Consider the following 17495-nt stretch of genomic DNA (forward strand, 5'->3'; position numbering starts at 1 on the left):
TATGTCTTTTAGCACTTTATACACACAGAGAGTACATAGATTTTTTTCTTTGAGTTTTTAGTAATGTGAGGGCCGCTTGAGATGAACTAAAATAAAATAAAATATTCCAGCTTTTTTACGTCTGTTACGAAGCTTAACGCCCACAAAACAGCAAACAGTTCAGTGACAGCCGAAGATGTAACACGGGACAACTGAAACGTTACCTCCATAGCACCACATGCGGTATGATGAATGCGAACGCATTCGTTATCCACAAATGTCTACCCTTTATTATGCCAAGCACAATATTAAAGCTAAATGGACGTAGGGAACCTTAAAGATTTCAGAGAAAGAGAGAGAGAAATACAAAAGAAAGACAGGGAGGTTAACTAGAGATTATCTCCAGTTGGCTACTCTGTACCGGGAGAGAGACAATGGGATGCGATAGGTGAGAGAGAGAAAAAGAATTTGAAAACACACACACACACAATTATACATACGATACAGAACTGTTTCTCTGGGCACTGTCACGCAGTCTGCGAAGGCGTTCCTCGTGTTATACAACGTCACCATCCAATCCTACGTCACACAGTGTACCGTCATAATTTGTCACAAAGTCCCGTGTCTTTTAAGTAACGCAGCAGCGCCTTCATAGCGAATCGCGCTGATGTTCGCGTAGGCAGTTTCCAAGGGTGTTGCTTTCCATTATTGGGCGCTTGTCCAGTTGATCTAGGGTGGCTGAGAGGGCTGCTCTTTGAGGTTTGAAATCAGGGCACTCACAAAGAAGGCGCGCCATTTTTTTGTAGCACCCGCAGAAGTCACAATGTGGGCTGCTGGCCATTCCGACAAGAAATGAGCATGCATTCGAAAATGCTACCCCAAGGCATAGACGGACTATAAACAGCAGTTACGTCGTGGTAGGTCAGGCGGAATACGGAGCTGTGAATTAAGGCCCAGGGTATTAAGGCGCGCACTTGTGAATTCGGATGAATTCTGTTGAGCTAATCCTAGGTCACGCGCAAGTGCCGGAGATTTTTTCGCTGCATCGGCTCTCGAAAGAGGAATGGCAACGCAGTTGACGCCGTCATGGGCAGATCGGGTAGCTGCGTCCGCTCGATCATTGCCATGTATGCCATAGTGGCTAGGCAGCCACTGATACATTATGTTGTGTTTTCGTCAACTATGTGATGGTGGGCTTCTCTGATCTCTGCGAGGAGCGGCTCATGTGATACATGGCGCAGTGCTGAGAGTACACTCTGTAGGGTTGCCTTGGCAGAAGATTGACCACGCATGGGGCGGTTACTCCTGAATGAAGTGAAGGGCTACCAGCTCAGCAGCTTTCATTAATAATACATGTGACGTTTTTAGCTTATTTTGACGGATCTTGCTGGTATCACCACAGCATAAGCTTAACTTGTAGGTGTGACTGAGCCATCGATGTAAACATGTACGTGGCCACTGTGCACCCCATGTAAAAGTCCTAATGTGGCCTGCTTCAGGACAAACGACGGCATGTTATCTTTCTTAGGGATTACTGGGATGATGAGTCGTATTTCAGGTTTATGCAGGCACCATAAACGTGAGGACGGTCTTGCTGCAGGAATGTAGTTCAATGGCAAAGAAGTACGATTGGCAACAATTATACGACTGAAAGCTGTGTGTGGCCTTTCTGCAGGTAAAGCAAGATGGTGAGAAATAGTCGAGAAACGTGCCGAATATGCGCCCTGGGAGCGTCGGTGGCTAAGTACGTTGGTATTTGGTGATCTAGGGCTATGAAAATCGTTGGCACTGTAGACGCACACTTAGGAAGACCGAGACACGTCCTTAGGGATTGAGCTTGCAGTCCCTCAAGCACACGCAGGTTTGTTTTGCAGGTGTTACTAAGCACAGGGAGGCTGTCTTTTGCGAAACCGAGAAACAAGGCGTTATAAAGCTGCAGCACTGACCGCACCAATGTGCCCCATGACTTTCCGCTGAGAAATTTGAGGCGATGTCTTATTGTCACTAACCTTCTTTTTAGGTACGAAACGTGCGGGCTCCACAATAGGTCGCGGTCGATAATTACCCCTGAAAAGCGATGTTTCCGTGCGTTTGCAATTGCTTGCCCATTGAAAGTTACAGACTAAGGCTTCATTGCCTTCCGAGCGAATGTAACAAGGCAGCATTTCTCTGAAGACAGCTCTATGTTCTAAGTTCTGTTTTCGCAAGAGCAGGGATTTTAACGTAGCTACCTTGTGTAGCCTTGCTCGTACCAGCTGTCGTGTTACAGCAGACGCCCAGATCCAGATGTCATCAGCATCGATTGATACTTGAACTGTGTTGGGCAAGCATCTGACTAGGCCAAAGAACAATAGGGTGAATATGGTCGGGCTACCCCCCCCCCCTCCAACACGTCTTGCAGTACTCCACGGAATATTTGGTGTTGAGTCGTGGCGCCTTGCTCGGTCATCACGAAGAAATGCCTGTCGGTCATATAACCGCACAGCCACTGAAAAGTGCGGCCACCAATTACGACTTCAACAGAGCCTCGATAATGGCATAATGTGCTACAATATCATAGGCGCCTTTAATGTCAAGGAATAACGCCGAAGGAAGTCGTTTCAGACGTTTATGATATTGAAGAAACGTGACCAAACCAATGACATTATCTATGGATGAGCGATCCCGCCGGAAGCCAGCCACAGCATCTGGTTATACGTTGTAATTTTCTAAGTACCATTCCAGGCACGTCAAAATCATTCTTTCCATTATTTTCTCGATACTACTGGCCAGAGCGATGGGGCGGTACCATGACAAATCTAACGGTGATTTACCAGGTTTGACAAATGAAACCAAGCAGCTGCATTTCCATTCACATGGAACCGAATCTTTGCGCCAAGACTCGTTGTAATGGTTTAGCAACATAAGTCGTGCTTTCTGTCTAAGTCTGCCGAGCGCCGCATAGCTAACGCCATCCGGCCCAGGTGACGAAGAGCGCCTGCAACTCGCCAGTGGTGCTTCAAGCTCCTCCACCGAAAACATTACATCCATGCGGGAGTCCCGAGGCACGCGAATGACACATTGTGTAAGTGTGCGTTGGGGCTGCAAGCTGGCAAGTCTTGAGCAACATTTTTGAGCAATGTCAATTTCTCTGCAATCTTGGCGCAAAGCGAGAGATTTGAAAGGAACACGCTGTTGCAGTTATACGCGAAGTCAACGCACGGTTCTCCATATCTGAGATAAGCGCTGACGTGGAACCAACGACTCACAGAATCATTTCCATCTTTGAGATTGCAATGCATCAATGCGGCATTTAATCTTTTGCATCCGCCTTGTCTCTCTGAGATCGCAGATGGATTTAGTTCTGCATCTTCTTACAGCCCGCCGGTGAATCGCTCGTAGTCGCTGTAGTTGGGCTTCAATTTATTCATATTTTGGGAAAGGCTGAAAACCGCGCGTAGCGTCTTCCGTGACTTTTTGAATGTCGTGGTCTGGACTAGAATGGTTCCCTTTCTGACATACTTTCTCCATGTCTGACCAAAACGCCGACCAGTCAATTTGTCCGAGAGTCATGGAGAAGTATTTAACTAGTCCCTTGATCTTCTAGTACGTGGGAATGTGGTCGCTTCCATGTTATTCCATGTCTGGGAACCATTGCACATTTGTTTCAAGGTGCTGAGAAACGAGGGTCAAGTCTAGGTAGCTGCTGTATGTAAGCTGTATGTAAGCGCTCGTAAATATTCCGTACCATAGTTGAGGCAGTAAAGGTCGTGCTGTGTGGCAAAGGATGCTAGTCTCCTTCCCCTGAAGTCCGTCTTCAAGCTCCTCCAAAGCGGATGGTGAGCATTAAAATGTCCGGCGAGAATTGTATGGCGGCGTGTCGCAATCGTTTAGAGTCGAAGCAACTTGAAGGAGCAATGTGGACAGCGACGAGAGTGAACGTAAGCTTCTTGATTTTTACAATTCAACAAACGTACTGGTTTTCGTGGTGAGGTGGTACTGGGTGCAACATGTATGTAAGATGGCATCTAATATGTACAATGAAGAATGACCTTGCTGACATCTCAACAGGTAGAGGACATGAATGGCTCATAGCCAAAGTGCGTATGATATTCTGTACGTTTGGTTCGGAAATTACGAGGATGGGAAAACGGTTTTCGAAGACAAAGTGCCTAAAATCTGAAATTCTCGATTTGAGGCCACGGACATTCCACTGAAATAGAGATGTTTTCTTAACTTCCTTGTGGAAGGGCAGCGAGGGGCGGCCCATGATGCTATGCGAAGATTTCACGCACTGCAGTAAGCGTATCCAGTACTTGCAGTGCGCTACAAGCAGCCGGAGTGTCCTTGTTTGTCAGTAGTAGACGCATGACATTCGTGAGTAACTTTAGCTTAGCACACTTGTGAATACTTGTCTCGCATGTGGTGAACTGCAGCGCCATTACACTTTAAGTGGCGAGTCATGTGCTGTGACTTTGGTGCGTGGCATGTCTTCGGCAGTGCTGGCAATACCTCACTTGATGAAGCATGAATTGCATGGGTGCTTTTTTCGCTGACATTCGTGCTCGTATTGGAGACAGATGGAACAGGAGGCGGCGTTGTCGGTCGAGGCTTCTTCTTTGAACCAGAAGAGGATTTCGTAGACTTTCGTTTCCGGGAGCGATGTCGCCTTATCGCAGCAGAAGCATCTCTGTGTGATGATCCGTATCTGGCCATTTTTCTCAAGATTTTCTGCTCTTTCCTTAGGAGCAGACAGTTTTTGAAGATGCAGCGTGCGAGCCCTGACAATTTAGGCACTTGAGCTTCGCTGCAGGGCAAGTGTCAGTGTCGTGTTGTTCGGAACACCGTAGTCATATCGTTGAATTTCGTCAGACCAGCACTGACGTGCCCAATTCTTTGGCGCCTTCTGTACTGAAGTGATTTGGGTGCGAAAGGCCGTACCACATGCCGAAAGTGGCCGACCTTTACCTGTGATAGCAGGCAGTCACCTCTTAAGACGATCCTCACACAGGTCGAATTGCCAAGGCGCCGAGCTTGCAGTAAGGATGCACCATATGTCGCAGGTTTGATTAAGATTGGTAGGTCGCTGTCGCTAATCGATGCGTCAATATCATAAACACCAGCCGTGGCTTCGTTCTCCTGCGGAATGAGGTAGTGGACATAGATGTTGCCCAGGAGCTTTACTGCCATCAAAACATTGATTGCGCTTCAATTGCGGACATCAATAGACAGGACGTTCTTTTGAATATTAATTCTGATATCCTTGACTTCGCCTGGGACAAGAGCCTCCAGAGAAGAGAAAATCGCTTGTCGCATAAGGTGGTCGAGGTTGTTGGCAGGTGTGCCCGGCACAAAAAGAATTATGTGCGCCGATGGCCTTCGCTGTGGCATGACGGTTGACTTACTTGACGATGACCATCCGCTGATGTTTCTTCTCTTGGCCTTCAGGTGTACCACTCTCTCGAAGCATTCTTCACCTGAGGCGTCATCGCTTGAAGGGTAGTACAACACAATATTCTTGCTATCAGCAGCAGAAGTAGTCACGTCGCGTCGGCTTTCTGCAGACTACACTTCCATTGCCGTGGCAATGGAAGCGTTGTACCCCAGTAAAACACGGGAAAAAAACGAAAATACTGCAGCGCGAAGGAACTGTGGTCTCTACAAGAATAACATCGTCGTCGTCTCCAAACAAAATATTTAAGCATTGTCCATTTTCTTAAGGGCGTGGCTTAGTGTTTGTTTCTGATGCTGCGTAAAAATGTGGTAAGTGTGCAAACAAGATTCCGCCGTTGTTATTACTGGCCATTTGGATGACGTTTCTCAGCGATAACAAGAGGACTCGAGGTTGCTCGAGGAACGCCGAGACACCACCCGTAAGGCCTATCGCCAGTTGACGCTGGAGACGCTGCTCAGACGTTTGCGGCAGGTCATGACAAATAAGTGCCGAATACACTATTTCTTGCTTAATTAGTGCATTATTAAAAGTGCGCCCCCCTCTCTCCCATCTTACGGCTAGTCGGCGAAGCTCTTTAATAACCAAGTTGACTGGTTGTTCATTTGAACTGAGGCGTAAACTTCTGGTAGCCGTCGGTCTTGAATAACGCCAAGGAATTTCTGTCGCTTCATAATTATAATGCCTCGCCCTTAAAAATGAAAATGTTTCACAACACACAACAGTGAAACAAAGTTTCACAACAGTGAAAGGCAAAACAACTTCGCATGATATAGAACCATGTCCCTTTCATTTAGGAAGTTGTCAATGACAGGAATACCTTCTTGGAATGTCGACTGAAACGGATCTGATGCTGACTTCAACCGTGTACAATTAGCTCTCTAAGCAAGACAGTACTTTTTTGCAGTAAAGCCACCAGTGCACAATTTCAGGGAAGCGGACTATGTAAGCTGCCCTGCGGGACGATGTCATGATTACTTTGTCCTTGAATAGATTGTATATATTTTTCTGTCACTTGTAAATTGGGAAATCTATCCAGGAGATGGACTACATATACCAAGCTCCAACATATTAGCAGACACGTGCACATGACTTACAATGTAAATTATTATTTATAATATTTTGAAAGACTCTCTGAAAGTATGTTAATGCTACGCCTACAATTTTTCGTTCTATCGCTTTGAATATTTTGTTATTATAGTGCCGAAATGCAGTAGGAATTTCTTTTACTAAACCTAGTGCTGGGCTTCCAACGAGTATGCAAGGTGTTAACATGTAATTAAGATTTTTATCTAAAATTAAGAACACTTTTTTAGGCGCTACGCATAAGAACAAATTACTTGCATAGACCGGCTATAAAAATTTGGAATTCTGAGCGCAACCTTGCGAATGCCCAGTATTTGGCTACTCTCGATACGTAAAACAATAATGTTTGTTGCGATATTACGTGGCGCATTTATGCAAGACGTCTTTCCCATTTTCACATGTTTCGTTTACGAAAACACATGTACTTTCTGTTATTTAGCTTCAAGGGAAAGCTTTGGCAAAAGGCGATGGTTGAATTGATCCAGACTGCTGAAGTTATTAAAGCCACCAGCCGGGCCCTTAAGAGGAAAAATAGCGCTGAGTTTAGAGAGTAGAATAACTGAGCTTTGCTTTCGAGCTCATAGCAGCTATCTGGCTTGAAGAAAAAAGTGTTATCGGAAATAAAGATCTCCTTGCTGTTTACGCACACGCAGACACACGCACGCACACAATGTAGGGATGGGCACGGCACAGTAATAACCTGTCCGCGCAGTAGGTAGGTATGCCGCTAACACATTTTATACTGGCACAGGGTAGAACAGATGTATATATTAATGTATACGTGGCAATTAGCCATCGAAAATGCCTAGCTACGTGTTTGCGTGTATGCAAGGTTGCAAATTAGATATGTGAGCCAGATCTTTCCAAGATAGCCAATAATGCGATTTTCAAGTTCGTTCTCGAGCTTTAGGTTATGGCCTCAACCTCATCGAATGAGCGACGAGATGTTATTTATTTCCGATGACAATTTGCTTCGGGAAGTCCGGGAGCTCGTATAAGTTCGAAATCAAAGTTCTTACTCTCCCAGTGAAGCTCTAGTGTACGACGTAGTTCCTCTTCATGTCAGTTTGTGATTTGCCCCTTAAACAGGCGACGGGCCCTGAGGCAACTGAGTGACTTTGTCTTTTCGAGAAAGGTATTGTCACATACAGAGTGCGTCGGAGAAAGGTTCGGCGGTTTCACGTGTAGCTCAGAGAATCGCACGACACGGCTTCAGTGTCGATGCTACAGTTTAAAAAAGGTATTCGTGGACAACTTGGACAAGAATGGTGAAAATTACGCTACTTCAATAACTTAGTAAGTCAAACGAGTACAAATGTTCTCGTCTCCTTCGAAAAACACATTCAGAAAGATGATTGAGCTGAAGTCTAAAACAGCAAGAAAAATGAACAAAAGTGCTTGTATACGTACGAACTCGAAGCAAAGGCACCTGAAAAGCTGAGAGTAGAAATAGCAATGCAGTCTTGTTGACGTGACCGATAAGCAAACTTTCTTGCTTTTCGAGAATTGGTCTGTTTAAAAAGCGCGGAGGTCCTTTGTGCAATTCGATTCTGTATCACTAGCTTTCAACGGCGTCATCGTCATGTTCACTTCATAAGTGAGAAAATGCCATAGTCTGGTCCCATGTTTAGCTAGTGCAAGGTACTCTTGAATGTTGCACAGTGTGTGTGTCTCGGATTAAATACAATACGCTGACATCCATTAATTTCACATATACACGAGAAAACTGCCCAACGAAATAAAGGACTACGCCATCACTCACCTCAGTCCCAAATGAGAAGACCTTGCGTTAGCTTCACAATGGCGAAGCTCGTGCGGGAGGCTTTCTCTCCAAGAAGAGGGTCCAGACTTGTAGGATCCGCTCACAAGCTAAAAGTGTCGTTGGGTGTCCGTTGTTTGAAGTTGTGCTCCACGCAGGGAGTCTAAAGCCCTATTGGAGCACCGAGACAGAAAGCGCAGCTACAAGAACACTCGAACTCAGTAAATAGCCTCGGCACGTTATATTGGGGGAGAACGTCAGTGGTATTACTGTATTGAAATGGGCCCTTTGGTGTGCGATCAGTTAGCGAATTCTTTCCTTAACAGCACAAGATACCAATACAGGCGACTGGTCTTACGAGGGCTTCACATTCCGGACAGTGACACTTTTCATAGTTTGGGGTGACTTTTATGTTGCAGCCAGTCTAAGGCAGCATTGTTTTGTTGCAAGCCGGTGCGTAGCCGAGACTTATATGTATAGCGTCACGTTCGTGAGTCAGTTGCGTTGGATAAAACCGTTTTCTTCTTTCCTGTCTCGCTTCTTCCGAATGATGCACGCCGCTCTCCTGTGGTGACGGGTGGCGACAGCGACTTTTTCACCACGTGTATACTTCGGCGTCATATGTTTTACAATTGGCGGCCATAGTCTGTAGAAAAAGAAGTAGGGGCCAGCGTATTCCTGCTTATTTCAAAAAAAAAATAAAGAACGTCGCTTCGTCACTCGCTTATGGCACGAGGCAAACATTTTTGGCCGACGCAACTCTAGAGCTACACGAGGGCCTTAAGTTTTTCTTTCTTACGGCACTGCAATGTATGCTTCTATGAAACCTGTGCAGATGGCGCCATTTTTCGTTTCATAAGTGGAGGAAGTTGGTACCGGATGTGGAACGGGGCTCGCATCTTCCTGCCCGACTGGCGATTGTTGTTGATAACAGGTCCGTGCAAATGGTCCGCAGCCAGAGTCAATGAGAAGAACTCGGCGGTAGGCCACACAAAACCGCCGAACACAAGATGATCGCCGAGGCGCGGATCGGCGCGTGGCGAGTCCGGGCTTCGCAAGGCGGCAACGAGCGGCGGCGCTCACGGCATCGGCGGTCGCCCGGCAGCAGCGACGGTCGGTTCGGTTCTGCGTCGAGTGCGCGCGCGCCGGAGAACGGCGGCGGGGGGTCGCTGCTGTCGCGGCTCGGTCGTAGCGCGCCAATGCGATCGCCGCCGCGCGACGGGCTGCTGTGGGCGCAGCGCGCCTTCAACAGGCGGGTAGGAAGAGTCATCGTCTACTGCTGCGCAGGGATTCCGGCAAATTATCGTGTTAGCCCACTTTCAATAGGTGAAGCGCCAATAGTGACGGCACACAAAAAGCAATACAGACAGGACAAGGCGCTTCTTGTGTGCCTTCTTGTGTGTCGTCACTATTGGCGCTTCACCTATTGAAAGCTATGCACCAACTAACCTCACAACGTGTTTTAGTGTTAGTCCAGCAACGTGTATTGCGCAAATGAAACACCGCTTTAACAAATTTCTCGACACATCAACTGGTCTGATCAAGCAATTGCTTATACGTGCAATTTGATCACAAGTTGATGTGCCGACTTTCTTGCAGGAATTTTTTTTTTATTGCGATATCCTTCGCGGCTAGTCAGCGGAGCTTTCCCATAGCTATGCAACGAAATTTTTCATGCAGACTTCTTTTATTTGCTTAATAGGATGAACTACGTGCTACCCATCTCCTCGCACTGTCCGGCTTCCGCAACCAATATTTATAAAGCTACATACACACCCTGGATATATATATATCATCAGCCTGGTTACGCCCACTGCAGGGCAAAGGCCTCTCCCATACTTCTCCAACTACCCCGGTCATGTACTAATTGTGGCCATGTTGCCCCTGCAAACTTCTCAATCTCATCCGCCCACCTAACTTTCTGCCGCTACGCTTCCCTTCCCTTGGAATTCAGTCCGTAACCCTTAATGACCATCGGTTATCTTCCCTCCACATTGCATGTCCTGCCCATGCCCCCAATTTCTTTTTCTTGATTTCAACTAAGATGTCATTAACTCGCGTTTGTTCCCTCACCCTATCTGCTCTTTTCTTATCCCTTAACGTTACACCAATCATTCTTCTTTGCACAGCTCGTTGCGTCGTCCTCAATTTAAGTAGAACCCTTTTCGTAAGCCTCCAGGTTTCTGCCCCGTACGTGAGTACTGGTAAGACACAGCTGTTATACACTTTTCACTTGTGGAATAATGGCAACCTGCTGTTCATGATCTGAGAATGTCTGCCAATCGTATCCCAACCCATTCTTATTCTTCTGATTATTTCAGTCTCATGATCCGGATCCGCAGTCACTACCTGTCCCAAGTAGATGTATTCCCTTACCACTTCCAGTGCCTCGCTACCGATGGTAAGCTGCTGTTCTCTTCCGAGACTGTTAATTAAATATTGCTTTTGTTTTCTGCAGATGAATTTGTAGACCCACCCACTTGCTGTGCCCATCCAGGTCAGTGAGCATCATTGCAGTTGGTCCCCTGGGTTACTCAGCAACCCCCATGGGACGGGCCGGAGATGTCCGCGTCGAAGACTCCGTGTTTGTGTCCGTAGTGGTGAGCCAAGACTTCCGCACGCGCGAGGCGTCTGCCACTATGGTCCTCTCGTGTCATGTTGGCTGGAAGGGGGCGCATGTGCAGGGCACACCTCCACTGTGATGGGATATGTACGGGCCCTTCCGCATCTATTGAATGATGGATGTGTAGTCGGGCAAGGAGGCGGTGACCCGACTGCGTTTTAGAAAGTCTCGTGTATTGGTTCATCAAGTGTGCCTCTCGCAACTCCGTAAAGGTGTTCACCATCCCCAGGCCCAGGAGGCACTGGTTAGAGGTACTGAACGGCAGGTAGAGGGCACGCTTGAAGATTTTACCGATAATGACTTCGAGTGCATTGTCGTCAAACTTGCGTATGTGGAGGTATGGAGCCGAGTATACGATTCGACTGGTTACAAATGCATGTGCGAGCCGCAAGGAGTCTTTGCGTCGTAACCCCCCGCGCTTGTTCGAAACCCGGTGGACCATCTGGCCCACCTGGTCCTCCACGTCACGAAATTTGGCCAATGTTGTGTCATCTCTGCAATTTTTGTGAATAAAGAGCCCCAGTACTCGGATCTCGTCGTGTCGATCTCGTCGTGCACTTTGGTAAGGGCGTATATGCACCAATTCAGAATTGGTCGGGGAGCACTGAAGGTCGCATCGGCAGGCGTAGTTGTCTACGATGTCCGCTGCTTGCTGCAGGGTGGCCTCTATTTCTCCTGCCGAGCCGTGTTTACTCCAGCTTGTGATGTCGTCGGCATACAGCGCGTGCTGGTTGCCGTCGACCCTCACCAGCTGAGCGGGAACTCACATGATTGCCAAATTGAATAGGAGGGGCGAGACGGCCGCTCCGTGCATGGTCCCTTGCGTACCTAAATGATATGGGCCGTGTTCGCTGTCCTGAATCCGAATGTATGATTGTCGGTCAGTGAGAAATTGCCTAACGTGGCTAAGGGTGTTTTGGCCGCAATCCGTTTGGGAAATATTTATTGGAATAGCTTAGCGTAGCATTCTTTTTAATCTCTTTCGGAACGCTAGCCCGTGTCGGAGCGTGCCAGCCGCTCGAGCCTCGTGTAGACGCGAGCGTTTACGTCATCTCTCGTGCGACGCCGATGCTGCTGCCGCTACAGAGGGCTCCCCTCCCGTAGAGAGGAGGAAAGTTCGACGAACGATGAAAAGTCCACGTGACGCGGCGTGCCTTGGCATTGGTCTTGGGTGTCGCGGGCGCAGGCGGCGGCGAAGGATGCAGCAGGGTGACGTCGCATATTGGTGGAGCTGATGGCGCGGGTGCTTCGATGTAAGCGGGTTTGAGACGTTCCAAGGCAATTGTGTCTGATCGGCCGTTGACATTCACAACAAACGTCGTCGGACGACGCTCTAGAACACAATATGGCCCGGAGTAGTGTGGTTGCAAAGGCTTCCACACGGCACAGTTACGCACGAAAACGTGGGTAGCAGAGGTGAGTGCGGGAGAAACGTACGGGGACCTTGCTTCTTGTGAACGTGTAGGCACGGGGCGTATCTGGCTGAAGAAAGCTTGCAGTTCGGCAGCGTAGTCGGCAGGTGATGGCATAGGCGTTTTGGGGGTGGCGACAAAGAAATCGCACGCAAGGCGTAGGTGAGTGCCGTAGACTAGCTCAGCACAGGAGCAACCTAGGTCGCTCTTGAGTGCTGCTCTGATGCCAAGTAAGACGAGAGGCAAATGCAGGACCCACTTGTCCGGCGATTCATGTGCTATAAGTGAGGCCTTGAGATGCCGGTGAAAACGTTCAACTAGTCCATTGGACTGCGGGTGGTAAGCAGTTGTGCGAAAACGTGTCGTTCCGAGTAGTTTGAGTAGCTCGTTGAAGAGTGCTGAGTCAAACAGCCGACCGCGATCTGTGGTTATTGTGGATGGGCAGCCGAACCTTGCGATCCACGTAGACACGAAAGCTGCTGCAACAGTGGGCGCTGAGATGTCAGATATAGGTGTAGCTTCTGGCCACCGTGTATAACGGTCGATGCATGTCAGTATGGAGCAGTAACCTTTCGAAGGTGGGAGAGGGCCGACGAGGTCCAGGTGTACAGTGTCAAAACGAGCATCCGGTGGAAGAAAATACTTGGCAGGCGGTATGGGGTGACGCTGGATCTTCGAACGTTGACACGACAAACAGCAGCGAACCCAATCGCGAACTTGCGCGTTTAGTCGAGGCCAAACGAAACGACTGGAAAGAAGCTTCTGTGTCGCGTGTATGCCAGGATGCGACAGGTTGTGCACGGTTTCGAATAGACGTCTGCGAAGGGATGCCGGAATGCATGGTCTAGGTGTGTCGTTAGAAGTGTCGCAGACGACGGACGTACCATCTGGGGTCACAATGACGTCTTCCAGTTTAAGGGACATTGACGAATTCCGGAGTGTACGAAGTTCAGTGTCGTCACGCTGTTGACTGGCGAGTAAGTCGGCCTTGATGATGAAAGGTTCCGATGTCAACGTGGAAATGACATTGACACGACTCAGAACGTCGGCTGGAATGTTGTCGGTGCCCTTGATGTGGCGGAACGTTGTTGTAAACTCGGAGATGTAGGAAAGATGGCGAATCTCGCGGGGCGAATAACAGGACGTCGAACGATTCGTTGCGTGCACAAGGGGCTTGTGGTCAGTCAAGACAGTGAATGCACGGCCTTCGAGGAAATGGCGAAAATGCTTGATAGCCAGGTAAACAGCGAGTAATTCACGGCCGAACATGCTGTATCGGGACTGCGCAGGCTTCAGTTTCTTGGAAAAAAAAGCGAGTGGATGCCATGCATTGTCGATGAATTGCTGCAGAACGGCACTAACGGCGGTGTTGGAAGCGTCTGTCATGATGGCAGTGGGTGCGTCTGGCTTTGGGTGTCTAAGCAGCGTGGCGTCGGCGAGGGCGGACTTGACTCTCCTGAAAGCGTCGGCGGCCTCTTCAGTCCACTGAAGCACTTGTTTGCGTTCGTTTACCAGGAGAGCGTCTAGCGGAGCCATAGAGTTTCCTACAAGAATTACTAGAGGGAACTCTGGCGCTAGTGTCTACGGGAGCTGCAATGGCAGTGGTTGTCCCAGCATGGGAATTATGGGAAGTACATGGATTTGCCTAAACTTCGTCCTTTTGGCTTCAAACGGCTTTGCGACTTTGTAAACTCGTCATTTTCAACAGTACATTGCGCAACAAATAATTAAATAAATATATTAAAATTGCCCGACAGGAGGATTCGAACACAGGGACTCTAGCACAGAAGCCTAATGTTGAAACCATTAAGCCACGGACGCATGTATCAACAATTGAATGAAACGCCCTTATGAATTTATCGCGGGCATGCCAGTGCCTTGAGACGCTTGGCGCGTTTCGCTTTGGCCACCTGGACAAGCTCAATCGTTGCTATTAATAGCAATTGTACGCGTTCCCGGCGTCTTCTGCACTTCGAAGAATATAGATTGCGCAAAAATATACGACAATAAAATTTATATAGCGCAATATACAAAGCCACAACAACGTCTGAATCCACAAGCACAAAGATCAGACAAATCCATGTACTTCCCATCATTCCCATGGTAGGACAACGACTGCAGCGCCAGAGTTCCCTCTAGTAATTCTTGTAGGAAACTCTATGAGCGGAGCCATAAGTCGTGCGCACTCGGGAATGAATCGGCGGTAGAAATTGACGAATCCGAGAAATTGGCGAAGCTTGGTGAGTGTGGTCGGTCGAGGAATGTTTTCGATGACGCGAATCTTGGACGACCGTGGTCGAATGCCGTTAGCGTCTACGATATGACCGAGGAACTCGAGTTCAGGTTGACCGAATTTACTCTTGGCGGCGTTGATGACAATTCCTTTACTGGCAAGGCGTGAAAACAACAACCGCAAGTGGTGAAGATGTTCTTCTGCCGAAGAGCTTGCGACGAGAACGTCGTCAATGTCTGCAAAAACGAAAGGCAAACCTCGGGTGACGGAATCGATGAAACGCTGAAACGATTGGCCCGCGTTCCGTAAACCGAAAGGCATGCGGAGAAATTCGAAAAGACCGAAGGGTGTGGTGATGGCGGTCTTGGGAATGTCTTTTTCAGCGACCGGTAGTTGATAGTAGGCACGAACGAGATCGATCTTAGGAAAGATCGTCGCACCATGCAACGCTATCGTGAAGTCCTGAATGTTCGGTAGAGAGTAGCGATGAGGAACTGTGACGTTGTTTAGTGCCCGGTAATCGCCGCATGGGCGCCAATGCCCAGTTACTGGAGGAAGGATGGATGATGCCAAGTTGCAGCATGTGTTCGAACTCCGCGCGAGCGATCTTGAGTTTCTCCGGGGACAAACGCCGGGGTCGGAAATATACCGGTGGGCCGGATGTGACGATGTGATGGCACATGTCATGTTGCACCGGATGCGTCCAGTCCGGCAGGCGCGTCAAGGTGGGAAACTCGCGTAGGAGCGCGGCGAAAGGTTCGTCCAACATGGCAGAAATAGGCGCTATGGGCGATGTGCCTGATGATGCGACGCCGGGAACGGATAGCTGGGTCACGGAGTCGATGAGACGGCGTCGTTGGATGTCCACAAGGAGTCCGTAGTTATGCAAAAAGTCTGCTCCAATGACTGCATGACGGACGTCTGCAACCAGGAAAATCGAGCGGAATGCTCGTCGAAGGCCAAGGTTTAGCATGACGGAGAGTGACGAGAAAACTGGAATCCTGGTGCCGTTGACGGCTTGCAAAATCGAGACAGGGAAGAATGCTGACGTCAGCACCTGTGTCGACTAAGAATCGTTGTCCCGTAACTCTCCGTCACGTAGAAAAGGCGACTTGTGTGTTGGGATGGACCACTCATAGCCGTTAGAGGTCGGCCGGCCTGTTTCCCTGCCAAGCGCAGGGACGCCGACAGTGACGAGCGTCGTTTCCAAAACGGCGGTGGTAGTAGCAAACGCCAGGCATTAAAGTTGAGGTTTCATTGCGGGTGCCCGTGCGTCTTGATCTGCTGGAACTACGGCTGCGCGGGCGACGAGATGTGCGGCGATGTTCCGCTCCACAGATGATGCGTTCCAGGCGCTCACACGAGGAGTCGAGCGGAGATTGCACTGCGGAAGAGCAGGAAAGGGTTTGCAGAGCGATTGTATTGTCACCCGGAGACGGTGACGTGGCTGCGATGGTTGGGGTGGCTACTTCCATGACTTTGTCGGCCAAAGCGGCAAGTCCTGTAAGGTCCATTGTAGAGGCTGTCGCCAGGACCATCTGCACGTTAGCCGGGAGTCGTTGCACAAACAATTCGCGCAACAGCGTGTCGTCGATGGATCTCGCGTTGTTTCCGAGCAGCTGGCTCATTCGGCGAAGAAGTTGACTAGGGCGTCGGTCACCGAGTTCTTCAGCGGACAGAAGCTGCTGGATGCGAGAACGCTGTGAAGCTGCTGTGCGCTGTAACAGTCCTGCCATGAGATCGTCATAGGCGGCGGCAGACAATGGGGAGTTCAACAAATCTGCTACCTCGTCAATGGCGGCGGGCGAGAGCGCTGCGACGGCGTAATGGAACTTCCAGGCTTGAGAGCGGATACCAGCGAATTGAAATTACGCTTCGGCCTGAAGAAACCACGCCGAAGGATGCTGGTCCCAGTACTGTGGGAGGCGGACAGCGATGGCGGAACAGGAGGGCTCACCGCGTTCCTCGGAAGCGTTCTGGCCTTGAGCTCTCGTAGCGTTGGTCTGGTCCATGGTCGTCTCTACCACAGGAGCGTATGGCAGTATCACGTCTGGAGAAACCAAACTGTGGCGACGAGCGACCACGTAGACCGGTAAAGTCTCGAGCTCTCGCAGGAGAGGAAGAAACGACACTCGATCGCTTTTTAATCGTTTTAATCTCTTTCGGAACGCTATCCCGTGCCGGAGCGTGCCAGCCGCTCGAGCCTCGTGTAGACGCGCGCGTTTACGTCATCTCTCGTGCGACGCCGATGCTGCTGCCGCTACAATTTCGTAGGCCACGTTGTCGAAGGCCCCCTTCAAATACAAAGCGAGTACTACTTTGCGATTGAAGGGATATTCGATCGGGTCGAAAATTTCTTGGTCAAGTTGAAGCAAGACATCCTGTGTGGACCGGCGTGGGTCGAACCTGAACATGGTGCCTGTATAAACATTCTTGTTCTCCAGAAACTCATACAGCCGGTCGCGCACCATCGTCTCCATTAATTTTCCCACACAAGAAGTAAGGGAGTTGGGGCGGAGGTTTTCTGTGTTGATGCATTTACCAGCGTTGGGAATCAAAGTGACCAGAGTGGTCTTCCAATCAAGTGGGAGGGGTGTTTCACGATCCAAATAAAGTTGATGTAAGCCAGGAGTGTGGAGTACAGGCAAAGTCGGGAAGGTTTGCAAATAATTTGACTGTGATTTCATCCCTTCCCGGGGCGGTTCATCGCTTCATTTTTGCTAGGCCCGCCTGTAGCTGGAACGGTTGGCCCATCTCCACGTTCTCAGAGCCTGCATACAAGTACGCGGGCCCTCGGGGAGGGGGGTGGGCTGCTGAGTACAGAGGTATTGATCTCGGAGTTTGCATGCCAATTTTGAGGTGTCTCCATCGAAGCTGTAAACTGCTCGTTGGAGATGTTTTGTTTCTGCTCGACTTAGGGTGGGGTCGACTAGGGCGTGGAAGAGGCGCCACGTACTCCGGCTGCACATTTG

At 49.3% G+C, this 17495-nt stretch overlaps 2 protein-coding genes across 9 annotated transcripts in view; one reads left to right on the forward strand and one right to left on the reverse strand.

Moving 5' to 3' along the window:
* The window catches only part of LOC142571288 (parathyroid hormone/parathyroid hormone-related peptide receptor-like), a 1032566-nt gene that overhangs the window by 857584 nt on the left and 157487 nt on the right, over positions 1–17495 (reverse strand). For 7 of the 8 annotated variants that reach the window (XM_075679539.1, XM_075679537.1, XM_075679534.1 and 4 more), the window contains exon 1: positions 8259–9370. The exons of the other annotated variant lie outside the window; for it this stretch is intronic. The gene's annotated coding sequence lies outside the window, so the exon portion shown is untranslated. Of the gene's footprint in view, positions 1–8258; positions 9371–17495 lie in introns of those variants that run through there. 8 annotated transcript variants of the gene reach the window in all.
* Positions 1–17495, forward strand: part of LOC142571292 (uncharacterized) — a 233736-nt gene that overhangs the window by 37956 nt on the left and 178285 nt on the right. The window contains exons 3-4 of the mRNA XM_075679541.1: positions 10577–10656; positions 10714–10752. Coding sequence (XP_075535656.1) covers positions 10581–10656; positions 10714–10752 — 115 coding nt within the window. The 5' untranslated portion in view covers positions 10577–10580. The remainder of the gene's footprint in view (positions 1–10576; positions 10657–10713; positions 10753–17495) is intronic.

Source organism: Dermacentor variabilis, chromosome 2 (genome assembly GCF_050947875.1).
Source record: "Dermacentor variabilis isolate Ectoservices chromosome 2, ASM5094787v1, whole genome shotgun sequence".
Taxonomy (NCBI): Eukaryota; Metazoa; Arthropoda; class Arachnida; order Ixodida; family Ixodidae; genus Dermacentor; species Dermacentor variabilis.